Source organism: Canis lupus, chromosome 24 (genome assembly GCF_011100685.1).
Source record: "Canis lupus familiaris isolate Mischka breed German Shepherd chromosome 24, alternate assembly UU_Cfam_GSD_1.0, whole genome shotgun sequence".
Lineage (NCBI taxonomy): Eukaryota > Metazoa > Chordata > Mammalia > Carnivora > Canidae > Canis > Canis lupus.
This window is the reverse complement of record NC_049245.1, coordinates 32,435,050-32,453,227: the sequence shown is the minus strand read 5'-3', so window position 1 is coordinate 32,453,227 and position 18,178 is coordinate 32,435,050. Positions and strand designations below refer to the sequence as shown.

The window sequence follows — 18,178 nt, the reverse complement described above, 5'->3', positions numbered from 1 at the left end:
ATTGCACAGCTCTTGTGGAGCACTTAGGACTGTGCCTGACACACAAGTGTGTTCTCCATTAAGTGTGTATGAGTGTGTGTGTGTGTGTTCTCATACAGATACATGCATAAGCAAGCAGATGTCTATACGCGTGTGTGTGTGTGTGTGTATTATCAAAGCCCCTTTGGTCTCCAAGTTGCTGTAATTATAGGTTAAGAAAGAGTTAAAAAAAAAAAGAAAATTTAATTTCTCTTCTCTGATTACTTGTATTCCTCACAAAGAACAAGCAATATTTCCGTAATGGAGGGGGTAGACCTACAAGAAAGATGTTATAGAAAAAAAACAAAGTCAAAGCATTTGGAAGCCTTCAGCCTTCTCTTCCAGGGACTTCTGAGAATTCCCAGGCAGTCTCCGGGTGCCAGGCTGAGCCAGGTGGCAGCGAAGGGCTGTGGGCTGGGGTTCTCCCCAGACACATGGAATTCCCAGCCTAGGCAGCCACCCGGCCTCAGCCTCCCGGCCCAGACAGTGCCTGCTGCCAAAGCACACACCTTCCTGCTGGACGCCGGGGGAGTGGGGCAGGCAGAGGCAGGGAGGGACGGGGGTGCTGACCCTGACCTAGACAGGCCCTTACCACCACGCCAGAAGGACGAGGGAGCTTGGCTCTGATCTAGCCCCGTCCCTGCCTCCAGAGTGCTGGGTGTCCTGAGGTAAGGCCCTGTCCTTCTCTGGGCCTCAGATGTCCCATGAGAGAAACTGGACGAAGGGCTTATGTGCCTGTGGCAGGCTGGGGCCTGTGGCACCCTGAGGGAACTCTGCAGCCGCCGGGAGGCACATGCAGTCTTGGCACTTACCCAGGAGTGCCAGCAATTGCACCCTACTCTGTCAGCATACTCCACAGAACTTCTCCCGTGTCACAGGCCCTTGCACGGGTATGGAGCTTCAACATCCATGACTCCATGGTTTTCATGGCTGCCTTTGAGGTAATAACCCCACCCATTGCACAGCTGGGGATATTGAGGTGCACAGAGCCTCAATGACTTGTCTTGGGGCCAGGAGCTTCTTTGTGTGGTAACTGAGGTCTGCAGTGAACATCCTCACATGTTTAGAGAATGCATATGCCTCCAGTGTACACAAATCACACACACCTGCATGCACACACTCCCATGAGCACGTCCTTCTCCTACAAACCAAAGAGAAGCTCATTCCCCTGGCACCTTAGATCCCTTCCACTGTGTACCCTTAGGTGCCCTCACATGCATATATAGGCACTCATCCCTTTACATCTTTAATCCTATAAAACACATATGTTGGACATATCTGCTCCTATCTCGGTGCCCAGCACTATTTTAAGCACTTACCTGGATGAGCTCATTGAATCTTCAGGAAAAGCCTATCAGGTTGGTACCATTACTGTCATCATATCAATTTTTATATACAGGAGGAAAATAAGGAACAAAACAGTGAGTCGTTTGGTGGGGTCACATGTCCAGTGGGTGGCACAGATGGAATGGGTTCCCAGGCAGGCTGGCCATGCTGCCTCTGCCCAGAGACAGACAGCTCCACACACAAAATCCTCATCTTCGGGATCCCTGGGTGGCGCAGCGGTTTGGCGCCTGCCTTTGGCCCAGGGCGTGATCCTGGAGACCCGGGATCGAATCCCACATCGGGCTCCCGGTGCATGGAGCCTGCTTCTCCCTCTGCCTGTGTCTCTGCCTCTCTCTCTCTCTCTGTATCTGTCATAAATAAATAAAATATTAAAAAAAAAAATCCTCATCTTCCACTGCACATGTTCACACATCCACAGAGACCCAGGTGATTGCCCTGGGCAAGCACCCTGCATCACCCCCTGGCTGCTACCCCAGGTGGGACCTTCTGTGCTGTCCTCATTGTCTAAACCTGTTCCCAGGTTCACTTTGGCAAGTTCAAAATGGTAGGGGTGAGGCAGGAAATAACCAGGGATGGTTCAGATTATTGCCCTGAGCCGGGATCTCATTTTAGAGTAAGAGTACCTCCTCCTTCTGGATTTTATCACGCTGGATTCAGCTCTCCTCACCCCTCTTGGAATTCCCTCTGGACTTAGGCAAGCAAAGGGGAATTCTTCTAGAGAGTAGTAATATTTGAGGCAAGATAGCTCAGTGGCTAGCAGAGTAGCTTTGGATCTAGACAGCCTAGGTTCATGACTATCTGTGTGACTCTGGGCAAGTTACCTAACCATTCTGTACCTTAATTTCCTCATCTAGAAAATGAGGCTGCCTCATGGCATTGTTGGGAGGCTTAAATGAGTCAATACATCTTAAGACATTTGACACGGTGCCTGGCACACAGTAAGCAGTCAATATATGTTAGCCTTAACAAGAGCCAACAGCAATAGCAGTAACAGTCAGCGATTGTTTAGCACAGGCTAGGTGCCGGGCACTAAATGATTCAAGGGCATGATCGTATGTAAGCCTTGGTCTGGTTTCCTGCATTGGGTACCAGAATCCCCATCCTGTAGATGAGGAAGTGAAAACTCAGAGAGGTTAATTAATTTGCCCATGTTCACAGGGCTAGTCCCAGTGGAAGCTGGATCCCAGAGCCAGGTCTCTCTGATCCTCACACTGTCAAGTTGCTTTTGAGCAGAGACTGTAGGACAAAAGCCTGGTGTTTGAAGGAGGAGACTGAGAAAGCTGGAAACTTTAAAGAGTGTCTGGGTCACTCTCTCTGCCAATTGAAGAAACAGATTCAAAGAGTGATTTGTCGGGATGCCTGGGTGGCTCAACGGTTAAGCATCTGCCTTTGGCTCAGGGCCTGATTCCCAATTTCCATCGATTCCCAGGATCAAGTCCCACATCTGGCTCCTTGCATGGAGCCTGCTTCTCCTCCCTCTGCCTGTGTCTCTGCCTCTCTTTGTGTCTCTCATGAATAAATAAATAAAATCTTAAAAAAAAAAAAAAAAAAGAGTGACTTGTCTAAGGTCATATAGCAACTGGCAGATTGGGGACTGGAACCCAGATCTGCATCACTCCAAATCCAAGGAGGAGAGAGAGGGAGCTGAGGGTGGGGGAGCACAAATGAAAAATAAGTGATGGTGCCCAGACTTTTCAAAACTCTCCAGGTCAAATGTTCCAGATTCTTCCAAAAGTTAAACTAGGAAAATGCAAGGAATGAAGTGGGAATCAGTAGAGACTTAAAAGATACATATTTTTTTTTTTATACAGACAAGACTAAACTATAGGGTTTAGGGATGTGTACTTGGGCAATAAAACTAAAGAAATACAAAGAAATACTGTAAAAGTCAGTCTGTGATCAGGGTGGGACATCTGAGCGGCTCCTTTTTTTTTTTTTTTTAGAGAGGGAGAGTGGTGGGGTGGGGCAGAGAGAGAATCTTAAGCAGGCTCCGTGTCTGAGGTAGAGCCACCACCGCCCCCCACCCCCATGCAGAGCCCGCTGATGCAAAGCACCCCACCCCCGATGCAGAGCCTCTCGGTACAGAGCCCCATCTCACAAACCTGAGATCATGACCCAAGCTGAAATCAAGAATCAATTGCTTAAGGGACTGAGGCACTCAGGCACCCCAAGAGGCTCCTATTTCTTGATCTGACTGGTGGTTACAAGTGATTTGCCTTATGGGGTCCCCATTTGTTTTGTGTGACTTTCTGTACTTTTTAAATTTTACAAAGGCTTTTTAAGAAATAACAGTAGTCATTTATACAGTGACATCTTCCATCTGTTACCACCTTAACCTATGCATGAGGATTTTAATCTCCTTTTCATAGTTGAGGATGTGAGGTTCAAAGAGGGAGGCAACTTGCCCACAGTCACGCAGCGAATAAGCCTGGGAGCCAGGCCTCCACCCATGAGGTTTGGTGTGTCTCTGCAGCACAGCGGTGGTTGGGCTGCCAGTGGTAGATCCTGGCCCTCTCCAGCACCAGAGAGGCCTCATGACAGATGCAGAGAAACTGAGTCCTCAAAAGATAAAGCACACTCAGAAGCACCTCTGGGCTCCCAGATCTGTCTTTTTCTCTCTCTGCACTCAGATGGCAGTGTCACCTCTTTGGAAGTTTACCTAGGAGGAGGCAGGATGGTCTAGTAGTGAGCAAGGAGCAGAGCTATAGTTTCAGACAGGTGACCTGGCTCTGAGCGCTCTCAGAACCTCAGTCTCCTCTTCTGTAAAATGGGAACAATAAATAGGTGCTAGCTTATTTGGCAATTATGAGGAATTAGGTGAGATATGTGAACAAAGCAAACTTTATTCAATGTTAGCTGTTAACCTCCCCAAGCAGAAACACTGTGATTCCATTGATAGACTTCTCAAGAACAGGTAAAACTAATTTAAGGTAATGGAAGTTGGATCAGTGGCTACACTCAGGGGCACGAGGCAACTCCCTATGAGGAGCTATATCTGCCTTATATTGTCATCCAAGTAGTGGGCACAGCATCAATATGTGCAAAAATTCATCTTGCAAACTGGAGATTTCAGCACTTGATAAAAAATTTAGTTATATATGATTTAAAAAACCTTTGTTTAATTTAAAAGAGTTCTTTCCACAAGTATAAAATAAAATCCTACATAAGAAAAAAAACACAGGCCAACAGAAATATCCCATTCTTGTCTCCCCAACAACACATACTTCCTCCCCCATACACCCACCAAAACCTCCAACACTACACACGTAGCCTAAGACCCCAAGATCAATGCAAACAGAAATCATCATCCAACAGAGCGGACACGTCTGGACTCCCACTCAACCTTACAGCACATCCATTTTCAAATATAGATGTTTTTCCACTCTGGGTGCATGGAAACACACCCTCCATGCAAACACACAAACAGAGACACACATAAGCCAAACCCATAGACCAAACTGACTCAATGAGTAGATTTTGTGAGTCAGACAGACTCCATTTCCTCACCATAGGACCTGAAGCGAGCCATCTAATGCCTCTGAGCCTCAGTCTCCTCATCTGCAAAATGGGCCCAATGAGATCTATTCTCATGAAATGAAATGAAATGAAATGAAATGAAATGAAATGAAATGAAATAAAATAAAATAAAATAATAAAATAAAATAAAAAAATGGAAGACAATGAGCAAATACGCTCTTTGAGGGAAGGAGCTGTATGATTTGTGTCTCTATGTTCAGTGACTCCAACACATCACATCATTATTAGTGAACTTGGGTGTGTTGTCAGTTCTCACCAGATTAATTTTTATTTATTTTTAAAGATTTTATTTATTTATTTTTTTAACACAGAGAGAGAACACAAGCAGGCAGCAGCAGGCAGAGAGGGAGAAGCAGGCTCCCCTCTGAGCAGGAGCCTAATGTGGGGCTCAATCCCAGGGTCCTGGGATCACAACTAATGATGAAGGCAGATGCTTAACCGACTGAGCCACCAATGTGCCCTCTAGATAAATCTTTAGATTCAATATAATTCTAACCAATATTCTAAGTTTTCTAGAGGAAGTTGGTAAGCTGATCCTAAACTTCATGTAGAAGAGTCATGGCCTGAGAATTTTCAAGACACTCTATGAGTGGTAATGTTAGTAGTACATGATGATTGAGCAGGAGCAGAAAAATGAGTGGAGGATGAAGCTGGGACAGAGGGGTGGGGTTGGGGGGCAGTAGTACAAGGTGAGGAACAGCATGGGCAAAGGCTCTGAGGCAAGCTGGAATCTGGCTCATGTGAACTGAAAAAAAAAAGCAGGTTAAGGAAGACTCTGGGGATAAAGTGTAAGAGGGAGGTTGAGAGATGGGATCAGAGGTAAGCAAAGGCTCTTTCTTGCAAGTAGGAGGCTTTGGATGTCACGGCAGCTGCAGAACGGGCGAGGACCTGAGATCCTCCTTTGTGCTTTGCCCTATGCCCAGTCCTACCAACCTGTGGGGGCCCCGGGGCTGAGAGGGAGGCAGGGAGAACAGACCAGGGCTTAGCCCTTTAGGGAGAGGGAGCACCTCACCCCAGTCCAACCTTCTGGGAACTGATTCCCCATGGATCCCCAGAACCCTGAAACCAAAGGGGTGCCTTTTAAGGGTCCTGCCTCTCCCACTTAAGATTCTAAGCAAGATGTTCACAGGGGCTGAGCCAGGAAGCCCCTCATCTCCTGGGTGTCGGAGAGGACTTGTCTCCTCCAAAAAAGGTGGGGGAAGCTGGAGGATGGGGCTGGCCAGGGCGCTTAAGCCGCTTAAGCCGAGGGGGGCGCCCGGTGCTCCAGCGCCCTGGCCCGCAGTCCCCGCGTGAGGCCGCCAGGGGTCAAGGCCGTGCCCTGCGGGGCCGGCGTCCAGGGGACTGGGGAATCGTCCTCCGGGTCCAGCCTGAACAGCTGCACAGCCAGGTGTGGTCGCGGAATTTGCTGTGTCGCCGGCCGGCGCAGCTGGAGCGGAAAAGCCTCAGTGTCAGCGCCCCCAGCCTGGCCACCACGGCCGAGGCGCCCCACATTCCTGCGCCAGGCGGAGCCCAGCCCCGCGGCCACATCCTGGCAGCCGCAGGACCCTAAGAGCTCAGCAGGGCCAGGGCAGGAAGGGACCAGGGAGGGACCAGGGGGAGTCGCTGGGCCTCCTGGCTCCTCTGCGCCCTGAGAACTGAGTCAGACCTCTCATCTATTCAGGGGGGACAGTGACACGGTGCTGGGCCTGTCTCACAAGTTACTATGAGCGGCCAAAGATGAGCATCTTTATTTCAGATGTGACCATCTATTGTGCACCTACTGTATGCATGGCATCTGGTACAGTAAGGTCTCGCTTATTTATCCGGGCGAGAAAGCTGACACCGTAGGGTTCTCATTTTTTCAGATGAAGAAACAGAGAGGTAGGTGACTTGTCCTACTGGCGTCCGGACCCGGGTCTGAATCCCAGGTCTGATGCATTGCTAGCTGTGTGACCTTGGCTAAGGTCCTTAGCTTCTCTGTGTCTCAGTGTTTGCATAATGAGGTAATAGCAGTACTTACCTGTGTGGTTGTGAGAATGAGTCAAAAACAATAAAGCACCTAGCACAGTGCCAGACAATTAGGGTTCAGTTAAACTAGGGGCACCTGGGTGGCTCAGTGGTTGAGCACCTACCTTTGGCTCAGGTCATGATCTAGGGTCCTGGGATCGAGTCCCACATCAGGCTCCTTGCAGGGAGCCTGCTTCTCCCTCTGCCTGTGTCTCTGCTTCTCTATGACTCTCATGAATGAATTAATAAAATCTTTAAAAAAAAAAGTACAATAAAACTAGTTCTTCTTAGAACCTGGGTATTTTATTCCCTGTTTGGTGTTCTTTTTAAAAAATATATACCATCTCATAAATTGTGAAATATAACAAGTGTAGTAGATTTATAAAATATAAATATGTAGTTTAATCAATTTTTTAAAGTAAACATCTGACTACCTCCCCAGGTAAAGAGCTAGAACACTGCCTGTACTCCTTCTGATTCCAACGCCCTCCTTTTATCCTACAGGTAACTGCTCTGTGACACTGGGATACTCCGTTTCTTGCTTTTCTTTCTAGTTTTACCAGCGTTTTTTCAGACAACAAAACCTTAGCCCTGTGACCACCTGAGATAGGAGGGTCTGGGGGCTGCAGGAGACTGTGGGGGTGGTGGAGGAGGGAGTAGGGTTGGTGAGGGTGGTGCAGAATCCAAGGCAGCCCCTCCTGCTGCTCTCCCTGTGGCCTGCAGATGAGCAAGGCCGAACCCCACCCTCCTGCACCAGCCCTTCTGACTCTGTGCCCACAAGAGGAGCAGCCTGGGGCTGTGTGTGTTGGGGGCACCGCCAGAGGATACAACCCCCTCCCTGTTAGCAGTCAGGCAGCCTGGCCTCTGGCAGACACTGGCTTTGCTCAGCTGCCTCACCCCAGGGAGTGGCTAGTCGTCCCCTCTGGCCAGAAAGAGGTAGCCAGAGGTTAAGAATGGGGGAGGCATTGCAGAGGAGAGCTCAGAAGGAAGGAATTGTTGCTGGCTGGCCAGGAGCTATGGCCAGTGAGGGCTGCCCGCTGGGAGAATTACTGGGCTGCCTGCCCCCTCCCCCAACCCACAGAGAATTATTTCACACACACACCAGCCAACAAAAGGGCACCTGCTGGTTGCTCTTCCTGGAATGGCTGCTTCCCACTGTTCTCCTGAACAACCCCTGGCTTCAGGGGCTCTACTGCAGACGTTTACACTTACATAGGGGTCATATCCTCCAAGACCTTCCCTGACCTTTTCTTGGTCCTATGGGGTCTTCTCCTCAGTGGCCCCAAGCATCCTCTACTAAATCCACTGTCATTCCACTGCAGCATCGTTCACACTTTATGGACCAGAAAATCCCTTTCCTGGTGATTTGTAATCTTGGAAATCCCATAAGATTAGAAAATAATAATTTCATAATTATTATTCTATCTTCTCTTCGGTTTATTAAAAAAAAAAATCACTTTAAAATAACTTCCTTGGGATCCCTGGGTGGCGCAGTGGTTTAGCGCCTGCCTTTGGCCCAGGGCGTGATCCTGGAGACCCGGGATCGAATCCCGCGTCGGGTTCCCAGTGCATGGAGCCTGCTTCTCCCTCTGCCTATGTCTCTGCCTCTCTCTCTCTCTCTCTGTGTGACTATCATAAATAAATAAAAATTAAAAAATAAAATAACTTCCTTTACATCAGCATATTAATAATGATTCATTAATTTATTTGACAACAACAAAAAGAGTGCTCAGTGGGTCCCAGCCATCGTTCTAGATACTCGGGATCCTTCAGTGAACAAGAGAGGCAATGTTCCCTGCCTTCTGGACTTGACATTCAAGTAGTGAGGACAGAAATAAACTAGTGTGGGGCACCAGGGTGGCTCAGTTGGTTAAGCAGCTGCCATAGGCCCAGGTCATGACCCCAGGGCCCCGGGATTGAGCCCTGCATCAGGCTCCCTGCTCAGTGGGGAGTCTGCTGCTCCCTCTGCTTGTGCTCTCTCTCAATCTGTCAAATAAATAAATAAAACCTTTAAAAATAAACAAGCGAGTAAGTAAATTGTAAAGTATATTTTATTTTTTAAGTCTTTAAAGTGTATTTTATTTTTAGTTTTTTAAAAAGATTTACTTTACAGAGAGAGGGAGGGAGAGAGAGAGGTTGGGAGGGGCAGAGGGAGAGAGAGTCCTAAGCTGACTCTTCGCTGAACATGGAGCTCAACCAGGGGTTCCACCTCACAACCCCAACATCACAACCCCAGCTGAAACCAAGAGTCAGATGCTTCACCAACTGTGTCACCTGGGCGCCCCTAAAGTGCATTTTTAAAAAGGATCTTTAATGATTCTCCTAATTCATAAACGCCTCCTGTTCTTTGCCATTTAAACAAGTGATTCAGGCCAATAATACTTTAAGACAGACCAAAGATGATTATTAAAATAAAGATCTTTTTTCCAGGGCAGCTCTGGTGGCTCAGCGGTTTAGCGCCGCCTTCAGCCCAGGGTGTGTTCCTAGAGACCCTGGATCAAGTCCCATGTCAGGCTCCCTGCGTGGAGCCTGCTTCTCCCTCTGCCTGTGTCTCTGCCTCTCTCTCTGTGTCTCTCATTAATAAATAAATAAAATCTTAAAAAAAAAAAAAGATATTTTTTCCAATGGAAGCAAACACTGAGATTTTTATGTATTCCACTCTGGAAGAATGTAATCTCTATAAATCAAGGGCACTATAGTGTAATGTGATAATAAAGAAGAATACTTTTTTTTTTTTTTTTAAGATTTTATTTGTTTATTCATGAGAGGTACAGAGAGAGGCAGAGACACAGACAGAGGGAGAAGCAGGCTCCCTGCGGGGAGCCAGATGCAGGACTCCATCCCGGGATCCTGGGACCCCTGGACCACGCCCTGAGCTGAAGGCAGAGCTCAACCCCTGAGCCACCCACCCAGACGTCCCCAGAAGAAAATTGCATTATGAGAAAGCAGCACAAACTTACATTTTGCTTTTATTGAATCTTTAGCTTCTATATATGCATGTCCAACCTGGCCAAAGCACAATGGTAACCTCAGATGATTTCCATGCAACCATTCCACAGAGTTAGTGATTCTGCCTCCAACGAGGGAAATTGTGTTTTTAAAGGGTGATAAATCTTCAGTTATTAAGGAAACTCACCTATTCAACACATTGGAAGTCCTAACCTGTAGCCCAGTTGTTGGTACATAGCAAATTAATAAATGTTGCTTGGCTAAGTAAATGAAGGATTATCACCTTCACTAGATTTTAAGTTCCTTGAGGTCAGAGACCATATACTTGTAACAAGTACTTGGTAAATAGGTAAAAAAAAAGGAATGAAACAAGTAATTGGGTGCTACCATGGTAGCCTCCGGCGGTGAGAACCCTGTTATTCATGGTCTTTTATCACCCTCTGGTGGGGAAGGGCAGGGCATGGTCCTCCAATGCCTTAAAACCTCCTATTTTTCAAACTACAGAACCCATTTGTGAGTTGTAAAATCAGTTCGATGGGTCATGATCAACATTTCTAAAAATTGAATTTGTAACTCAACAGAAAATATCAGAACATCTCATACATAGCAGAGGCAAATTCCGTCAGTAACTATCATAGAGTTATATTTACAGCTATGTCTTTGTATCTCTTAGTGGGTGTCTTCACTCATATGCTACATATACATTTTTATGTGTATCCTGGATTACAGCCAGTGATTTATTGCTAAGTGTTTAACAGCTAGCTCTCTAAGAAAATGTATAAGGGTATATGTGCATAGCTCTATCATAGTTTTCTTAATATAAAGTAGCATATAATTTACAGACAATAAAATACACAAATATTGTTTACTGTAAACTTTATATAGTAAATTGATTCTCACAGAATGCTTTCACTGATTTTTGCTGGACTCTTGTATCTATAAACAACTTAGTTTGAACCATACTTGACAATGGAGTTGCATCTCAATCTAGACAATCAACAGACCAAATGAAGCCCTGATTTATAGTAATTGCCAGTTTCACTGGTGTAAAGACTTCCATCATGGCTAGTTTCAAGCTACCAGGGTAATGCTGCTGAACTCACAATTGGGAAAATTGCACTGTAATATGCCCTACAGATACAATGGATGTAAGTAATCCCAAGAGCATAGGTAAATAAGGGCGTATAGTAAAAAGATTAAGAAATAATGAGTTTGGAATATTTATGTTGAGTTTGTTAGTTTATATAATGTAACTTTAAATAATGGCTGTGTTTAACAGTCAGCTTGAAGAAGTTCTGAAAGCCTAACAATCTGCTCTCCTAGGCCTGAATGGGTTGGCTCCAGCCTACCAATGGACTCACAAAAGAAACATAAATTTTCTAATATGGGTTGAAGTTGAAAGAAAGGAAGAAGAAAGACAGAAAGAAAGAGAGACAGACTTCTCTAGAGACCTACAATTTTTCAGGTCTGGGTTTAACCTAGTCTTCAAAATTCTCCAGGGATGAAGTTACATAGGCTCCTAAGTGGAAACCCAAATCCTTTCTACAGAAATACAAATCCTGAAAGTTTCAGGAGGTGTATTTTTGAAAGTTCATTTGGGTGATGTCTGAACAGAGTTTCTATTCACCCAGCACCATTTCACCTTTTCTTGGGTTGGAAGGGCAGCATCTGGATTGTCACTGATGAAACCATTTTATTTTATTTTATCTTTTTTTTTTTAAGATTTTATTTATTTAGGGATCCCTGGGTGGCGCAGCGGTTTGGCGCCTGCCTTTGGCCCAGGGCGCGATCCCGGAGACCCGGGATCGAATCCCACATCGGGCTCCCAGTGCATGGAGCCTGCTTCTCCCTCTGCCTGTGTCTCTGCCTCTCTCTCTCTCTCTCTCTCTCTCTCTCTGTGACTATCATAAATAAAATAAAAATGAAAAAAATAAAAAATAAATAAAAAATAAAAAAAAGATTTTATTTATTTATTCATGACAGACACAGAGAGAGAGAGGCAGAGACATAGGCAGAGGGAGAAGCAGGCTCCATGCGGGAAGCCTGACGTGGGACTCGATCCAGGGTCTCCAGGATCACACCCCAGGCTGAAGGCGGCACTAAACCGCTGGGCCACTGGGGCTGCCCTGATGAAACCATTTTAATAATGTTCAGTGTACTTCCCTGTTCTTCACCATTATGGAGTTTGCTATGCAAAATAACAATAATTGAGCACCTGCCAACCTTCAGAACATAGAGATGGTTTCAGATACTATTTACAAGCTGCCTTCACTAATAACACCTTTCAGTTGTGTAGTTTTTATTTCCAATCATGAGAAACCAAAGTGGTGTGATCACCATTATATTTTCTTTTTAAAACATAACTTTTTGAAAACCCAGAGACATCTTGCTATGGAAGAACCCTGATTAGATAAATGCAAATTTACAGATATGAAGATCATCTTAAGATGGTTTTAAGGAATTAATGCTTTTAGTCTCATTAATTAATTCTCTGCGTGAGAGTTTAAACATCAGTCCATGATAGGTATAAATCAGGCCAGTGTTTCCCAAAGTTTGGCAGCTATCATTGATTTAGGGGCATGAGATTATCCTAGGCAGCTAGCGATGACGAATACTTCAATATAAATGTTTTATTGTAATAGAATAAATATAACTGGCATACACAATCCATGATTTCAAGGATATTTTTGACTTGGGAGGCTATTCAGTAGGCATTTAAGTTTGAAATGTGTGCTGTTTAAAGAAAAGCTTTAAGTAAATGTAGTATTGATGGTGTATGGACATAGCAAGAGCACTTAAGGTGGCTGTAATGGCTTGAACAGTGATTCCCAAAAAGATATGCCTTAACCCCTGGCACTTGGGAATGTGACCTTATTTGGAAATAGGGTCTTTGCTGATATAATTAAGGATCTCAAGATGAGATTATCTTGGATTTAGGGTGGACCCTAAATTCAGGGACTACTGTCCTGATAAGAGACAGAAGGAGAGAGACACACAGAGGGGAGAAAGCCACATGCTGAGGGAGGCAGAGACCGGAGTTATACAGCTACAGGCAAGAAACAGCAAGGATTGCTAGCAGTCACCAGAAGCTAGGAGAGAGGCATGGACAAGAGGCTCTCTCAGAGGCTCTGGAAGGAACCCACCCTGTCAACAGCTTGGGGCTTCTGGCTTCCAGAACTGTGAAAAAATAAATGAAAAAATAAATTTTGGTTGTTCTAACCCAAGCAGTTTGCAGCAGTTTGTTAAGGCTGTCCTAGGAGACTGATACAATGGGGGAGGGAGCCTGAAGTTTGGGAAACCCTGAGTCAAGTATCCAGCCATGATGGGGGTGAGAGCTTAGCTCTGTGATAAACTGAGTGACTGAGGCACTGACACCCTCATCTAATCTTTACCCCCAGAGTCCAGCATTTTCACTCAATACAATAGTTGTCTCAAAAGTTTCTACAAAGGGCACCTGCGTGGTTCAGCCCTTGAGCCCTTGAGGGTCTGCCTTTGGCTCAGATAATGATCCCGGGGTCCTGGGATTCAGTCCTGCATCCCTGTTTGGTGGGGAGCCTGCTTCTCCCTCTGCCTATGTCTCTGCCTCTCTGTGTGTGTTTTTCATGAATAAATAAATAAAATCCTTTAAAAAATAAATGTTTCGGGATCCCTGGGTGGCGCAGCGGTTTGGCGCCTGCCTTTGGCCCAGGGCGCGATCCTGGAGACCCGGGATCGAATCCCACGTCAGGCTCCCGGTGCATGGAGCCTGCTTCTCCCTCTGCCTGTGTCTCTGCCTCTCTCTCTCTCTCTCTGACTATCATAAATAAATAAAAATTTTAAAAAAATAAATGTTTCTTAAAATTTAATAACGTAACATTTAAATTGGGTTTGTTTTACGCACTTCTATTAAAAAAAAAAAAAAGTAAATCTCATTTCCCTATACCTGGGTCACCGTAATGACCTGGGCTTCTGGAGTAACTCTCGGGAAGTGCTGAACTCCTCCTGTCTCCCCATTCTACAGATGAGAAAACCGAGGCACAGATGGAGCAGGTGTCTCCCAGCTTCCGAGACTAACCGATGCCGATGCCGTGACCACTGCTCTAACTCCTACAGTGCTGCAGTTCTTCTTCCCCATCTCCAGCAAATACTCCCTGGAGCTTTTTTTCCCCCAGCCCCAGGGCAAGACTCCGCGCCTGCCTGCCGCCTGGCGACCGCGCTGGGCGAAGGGAGAAGGGAGGGCCGCGGGGTTCGGAACCGGACGCGCTGCAGAGGCGGCCGGTGGCCGGGAGGGGGAGCGCGAGCGCTCCTCGGGGGGCGGGGCTCGCGGGCGACGCGCATGCGCCGGGGGGAGGCCGCGGCTTCGGGGCGAAGCGCTAGACGGTGGCCGACGAGGTCCGGCATGGAGCACCTGGAGCGCTGCGCGAGGCTCCTGCGGGGGACGCTGGTGCGAGCGGCCGTGCGGCGCTACCTGCCCTGGGCGCTGGCGTTCTCCATGCTGGCGGGCTCCGTCCTCAAGGAGCTCTCCCCGCTGCCCGAGAGCTACCTCAGCAACAAGCGCAACGTTCTCAACGTGTAAGTGAGCCCCGGCCCCGCCGCCGCCGCCGCCCCGGTCCGCAGAGCCGGGCTTTAGCGGCCCCGACGCCCGAGCCGTGGGCCGGGGAGCAGGCGCGTGGCGACCGCAGGGACCCGCGAGCGGCTGGCGTCCCCCGCAGCTGGGGTTGCACGCCCGGGCGGGGAGCGACGGGCGGGGCCGTGTGTGTGTTGGGGGACGGGGTGCGGTGGGCGTCGGGGGAGCCTCCCCTTGGAATCGGAGGCGGCCGGGACCTGTTGGGGGTGTCAGGCCTCCCCCTCCTCCCCTCCCCCCCCCACCCCGCCTGTGACCGTATCCATCACCACCCAGGCAAGGACCTGCCTTCTCCTGGCCCCCAGCCCTGGCGACCCGGCCCGGCCTGCGAAGTCCCGGAGGAGGGGCACCCTCCGGCCTCCGACCTTTACCCTGCATGACCCTGCATCTCCTTGGACCTTCTCAGCCGCCCAAAGTCCATGGCAGTAGCCCAGGAAAGCAACCAGCTGGGCTCTTTGAGACATCCTAACTCCACCCACTCACGCTCTCTCTCTCTCTCTCTCTCTAACTGGTGGCTTTCAAGAGTTTTGCACAAAAACAGTGTTGCATTAGTGAAGTTATAAAACTGCCTTGAAGGGAGCTTAGATTCCTCCTTAGAACGGCAGACTTACAGCGTCTCCCAAAAGGCAGCCCAGCTTTGCTTCATCTACTCAAAACCCTGGTTTCTCTCCCCAGCAGTTTTGTCAAGTGCCTGGCAGGTCTGGCTCTGGCAAGGTCCTTGCATATATCATCAGCCCCAGGGAAGATGTGAGTGACAGGCTCTGGAGTGGTGTCCGAGCGGCGATTGGAACCCAGGAAAAAGTCGTCCTGTCCTTGACTCCCCCTTCCCTCCTCACCCACCCCCCGTGGCTGCACTAAGAATAGATGATGATGATGAGTGTGGTTGTAGCCCCAAGTCTCCCTCCCGTGTGTTTTCCGTGGCTGGTCCCCAGGTCAGCCACTTCTGATGAGCAAGGGGAGGCAGACAGGCAGCTGCCACTTCATCTGGCTCCGGGTGAGCTGGGGACCCAGTGGCCTGGCAGACAAGTCCCTGTTTGTGGGTAGCCATGGATTCTGACATTTTGTTCCAAGCCTCTGTGCTGATTGGAGGGAACCACTGAACCATTGGCTGTGGGAGGGATTTTGTCTTTATTTTTATTTTTTATTATTTATGATAGTCACACAGAGAGAGAGAGGCAGAGACACAGGCAGAGGGAGAAGCAGGCTCCATGCACTGGGAGCCTGACGTGGGATTCGATCCCGGGTCTCCAGGATCACTCCCTGGGCCAAAGGCAGGTGCCAAACCGATGCGCCACCCAGGGATCCCCCTGTGGGAGGGATTTTTTTAAAAAAAATCACTGGGTCTCCTTAGCTCTATTTTACAGCTAGGAACACTGAAGCCTGGAGAAAGTCATCAGAGCAAGTTGAGTCAGAGCCAAGACTTGAACCCAGTCTTTTTTTAAAAAAATTTTTTTAGAAAGATTTTATTTATTTATTCATGAGAGACACAGAGAGAGAGGCAGAGACACAGGCAGAGGAAGAAGCAGACTCCCTGCAGGGAGCCTGATGCGGGACTCGATTCCAGGACTGCGGGATCTTGCCCTGAGCCAAAGGCAGACATTCAACCGCTGAGCCACCCAGGTGCCCCGAACCCGGTCTTCTAGCTTGAACTCAAGCTCTGTTCTGAGATCATTGCTGCCATGTAAGAAAGAGCCACAAGTAGAAAAATCACGGGCTTTGGGGCTGGCCAAACCTTGATTTACTCCGGGCTTGCTGGTGGTGTGATTGTGACCCTGGGCAAAATTACTGAACTTTCCTGACCCTCACCTTCTCTAGAAAATGGTGGCAAATGAGACCTTCTTCTCAGGGTAGCCATGAATATCCTGTGTGTCCACCATCCCAGGGCCTGGATCACAGATTAAGATCACAAGCCCTGGAATCCAATCCTAGCTCCACCGCTTATGATCTCTACTTTGGGTATGATACTTCTGTACCTCAGCTTTCTTATCTGTAAAATGAGTATCATAACAGTACCTACCTCGCAGAGCTGTTTAAGGAGTAAGGAGTTATTATATTTGAAACTTAGTAAGTGAAGTTGTTATCTGTAGTTTTTATCAGCTTTTCTTATTTCCCCTCCCTTGAGACTCTAGAGACCCGAGTCATGACATAGTTTCCTCTCTACCGTGTCCCCTCTCTTCACTTCCACTTTCCTCTCCTGCCAGATATTTTGTCAAACTGGCCTGGGCCTGGACCTTCTGTCTCCTCCTGCCTTTCATTGCCCTCACCAACTACCACCTGACAGGCAGGGCTGGCCTGGTCCTGCGGCGGCTGAGTACCCTGCTGGTGGGCACGGCTATCTGGTATGTCTGCACAGCCATCTTCTCCAACATCGAAGACTACACGGGCAGCTGCTACCAGTCACCAACCCTGGAAGGGGTCAGAAAGGAGCACCAGAGTAAGCAGCAATGCCACGGGGAAGGAGGCTTTTGGCATGGCTTTGACATCTCAGGCCACTCCTTCCTGCTGACCTTCTGCGCCCTTATGATTGTGGAGGAGATGGCCGTGCTGCATGAACTGAAGATGGACCGAAGCCACTGTCTCCACACTGCCATCACCACCCTGGTGGTGGCCCTGGGCTTCCTGACCTTCATCTGGGTGTGGATGTTTCTGTGCACGGCCGTTTACTTCCACAACTTGTCCCAGAAAGTATTTGGTACCCTCTTTGGTTTGCTGGGCTGGTATGGGACCTACGGGTTTTGGTATCTGAAATCTTTTTCCCCAGGACTTCCTCCCCAGAGCTCTAGTTTGAATTTGAAGCAAGATAGTTATAAGAAGTAAAAGCAAAACAAAAGGGGTGATAGTAGGACAATGGCTAATATATATATTTTTCATTATTTTATTAGTTATTTGACTAAATTATCAATCCTGCTTCAGAGAGGAAGCTTACCAGGCAGTTTTGGGGAGCGGTGGTGGAGGCTGGGGAGTGAGTTTAATTCCCACACTTCTTGGCCATGTCACTTTGTGTCACAAGCACCACCATTCCCAGTCAGGCACTTTCTGTCCCTGGCAAGACTTGACCTTAATCTGGAATGTTCCTTTTGTCTCTAGAGGGCAGAGCTAAGGCTCAGTGAAAGGACAGAATCAGGAAAGCCTCTGCTGTGTGGCCAAAGTGGAGGCCAGGGCCTCAAGACCCTTCGCTGCTGTCATTCTCTCCCTGATTCTGGGTGTCTTGTATTGTAATGGCTGTTAACACTGTGGTTTAACAGTATTGCCCTCTGGTCAGTTTTGCATAAGCACTTATTTCCAGCAGGGTTTTTTATAAAACAGCCAGCTGCCTGAAAGACACTCTCCAGTCATGGTATTCATTTATCCTCAGAATGTTATGTATTGCAACTGACTTGTGATTAGTTACCAAAATAGTTAAACTGGAGTGCCTCTCTGGCTGAGTGTTGGGTGATATTTATGTAACGAACGTTGCCGGTTTACTGTCCATGTTGTCTATTGTGTATTGGTTTTTGGAACAATAAGGTTACCTTTTTTCCCTATTATTTTGAGCAAATGCTTGATTGTTTTTAATAACAACTATGGCATTTGCTCTTTGTTGACAAAACCCCTGAGAGTAATCCACAACTTCAGGGCTTCACTTTGGTACGTGTGTGGATAGATTTGAGTTTTTGTTTTTGTTTTTTTTTTAGAACACTAATTTACTTTTTATAATCCAAACTCTTGGCTTATGGTATTAAATTCCACCTCACTTTA

General features: G+C 47.6%; 1 protein-coding gene across 1 annotated transcript; it reads left to right on the top strand.

Moving 5' to 3' along the window:
• Positions 1 to 14,161: 14,161 nt before the first annotated feature.
• FITM2 (fat storage inducing transmembrane protein 2) lies at positions 14,162 to 18,178 on the top strand. Its single transcript, XM_038572390.1, has 2 exons — positions 14,162 to 14,388; positions 16,642 to 18,178. The coding sequence occupies exons 1-2, from the start codon at positions 14,216 to 14,218 to the stop codon at positions 17,255 to 17,257; spliced, it is 789 nt and encodes a 262-aa protein (XP_038428318.1). The 5' UTR covers positions 14,162 to 14,215; the 3' UTR covers positions 17,258 to 18,178.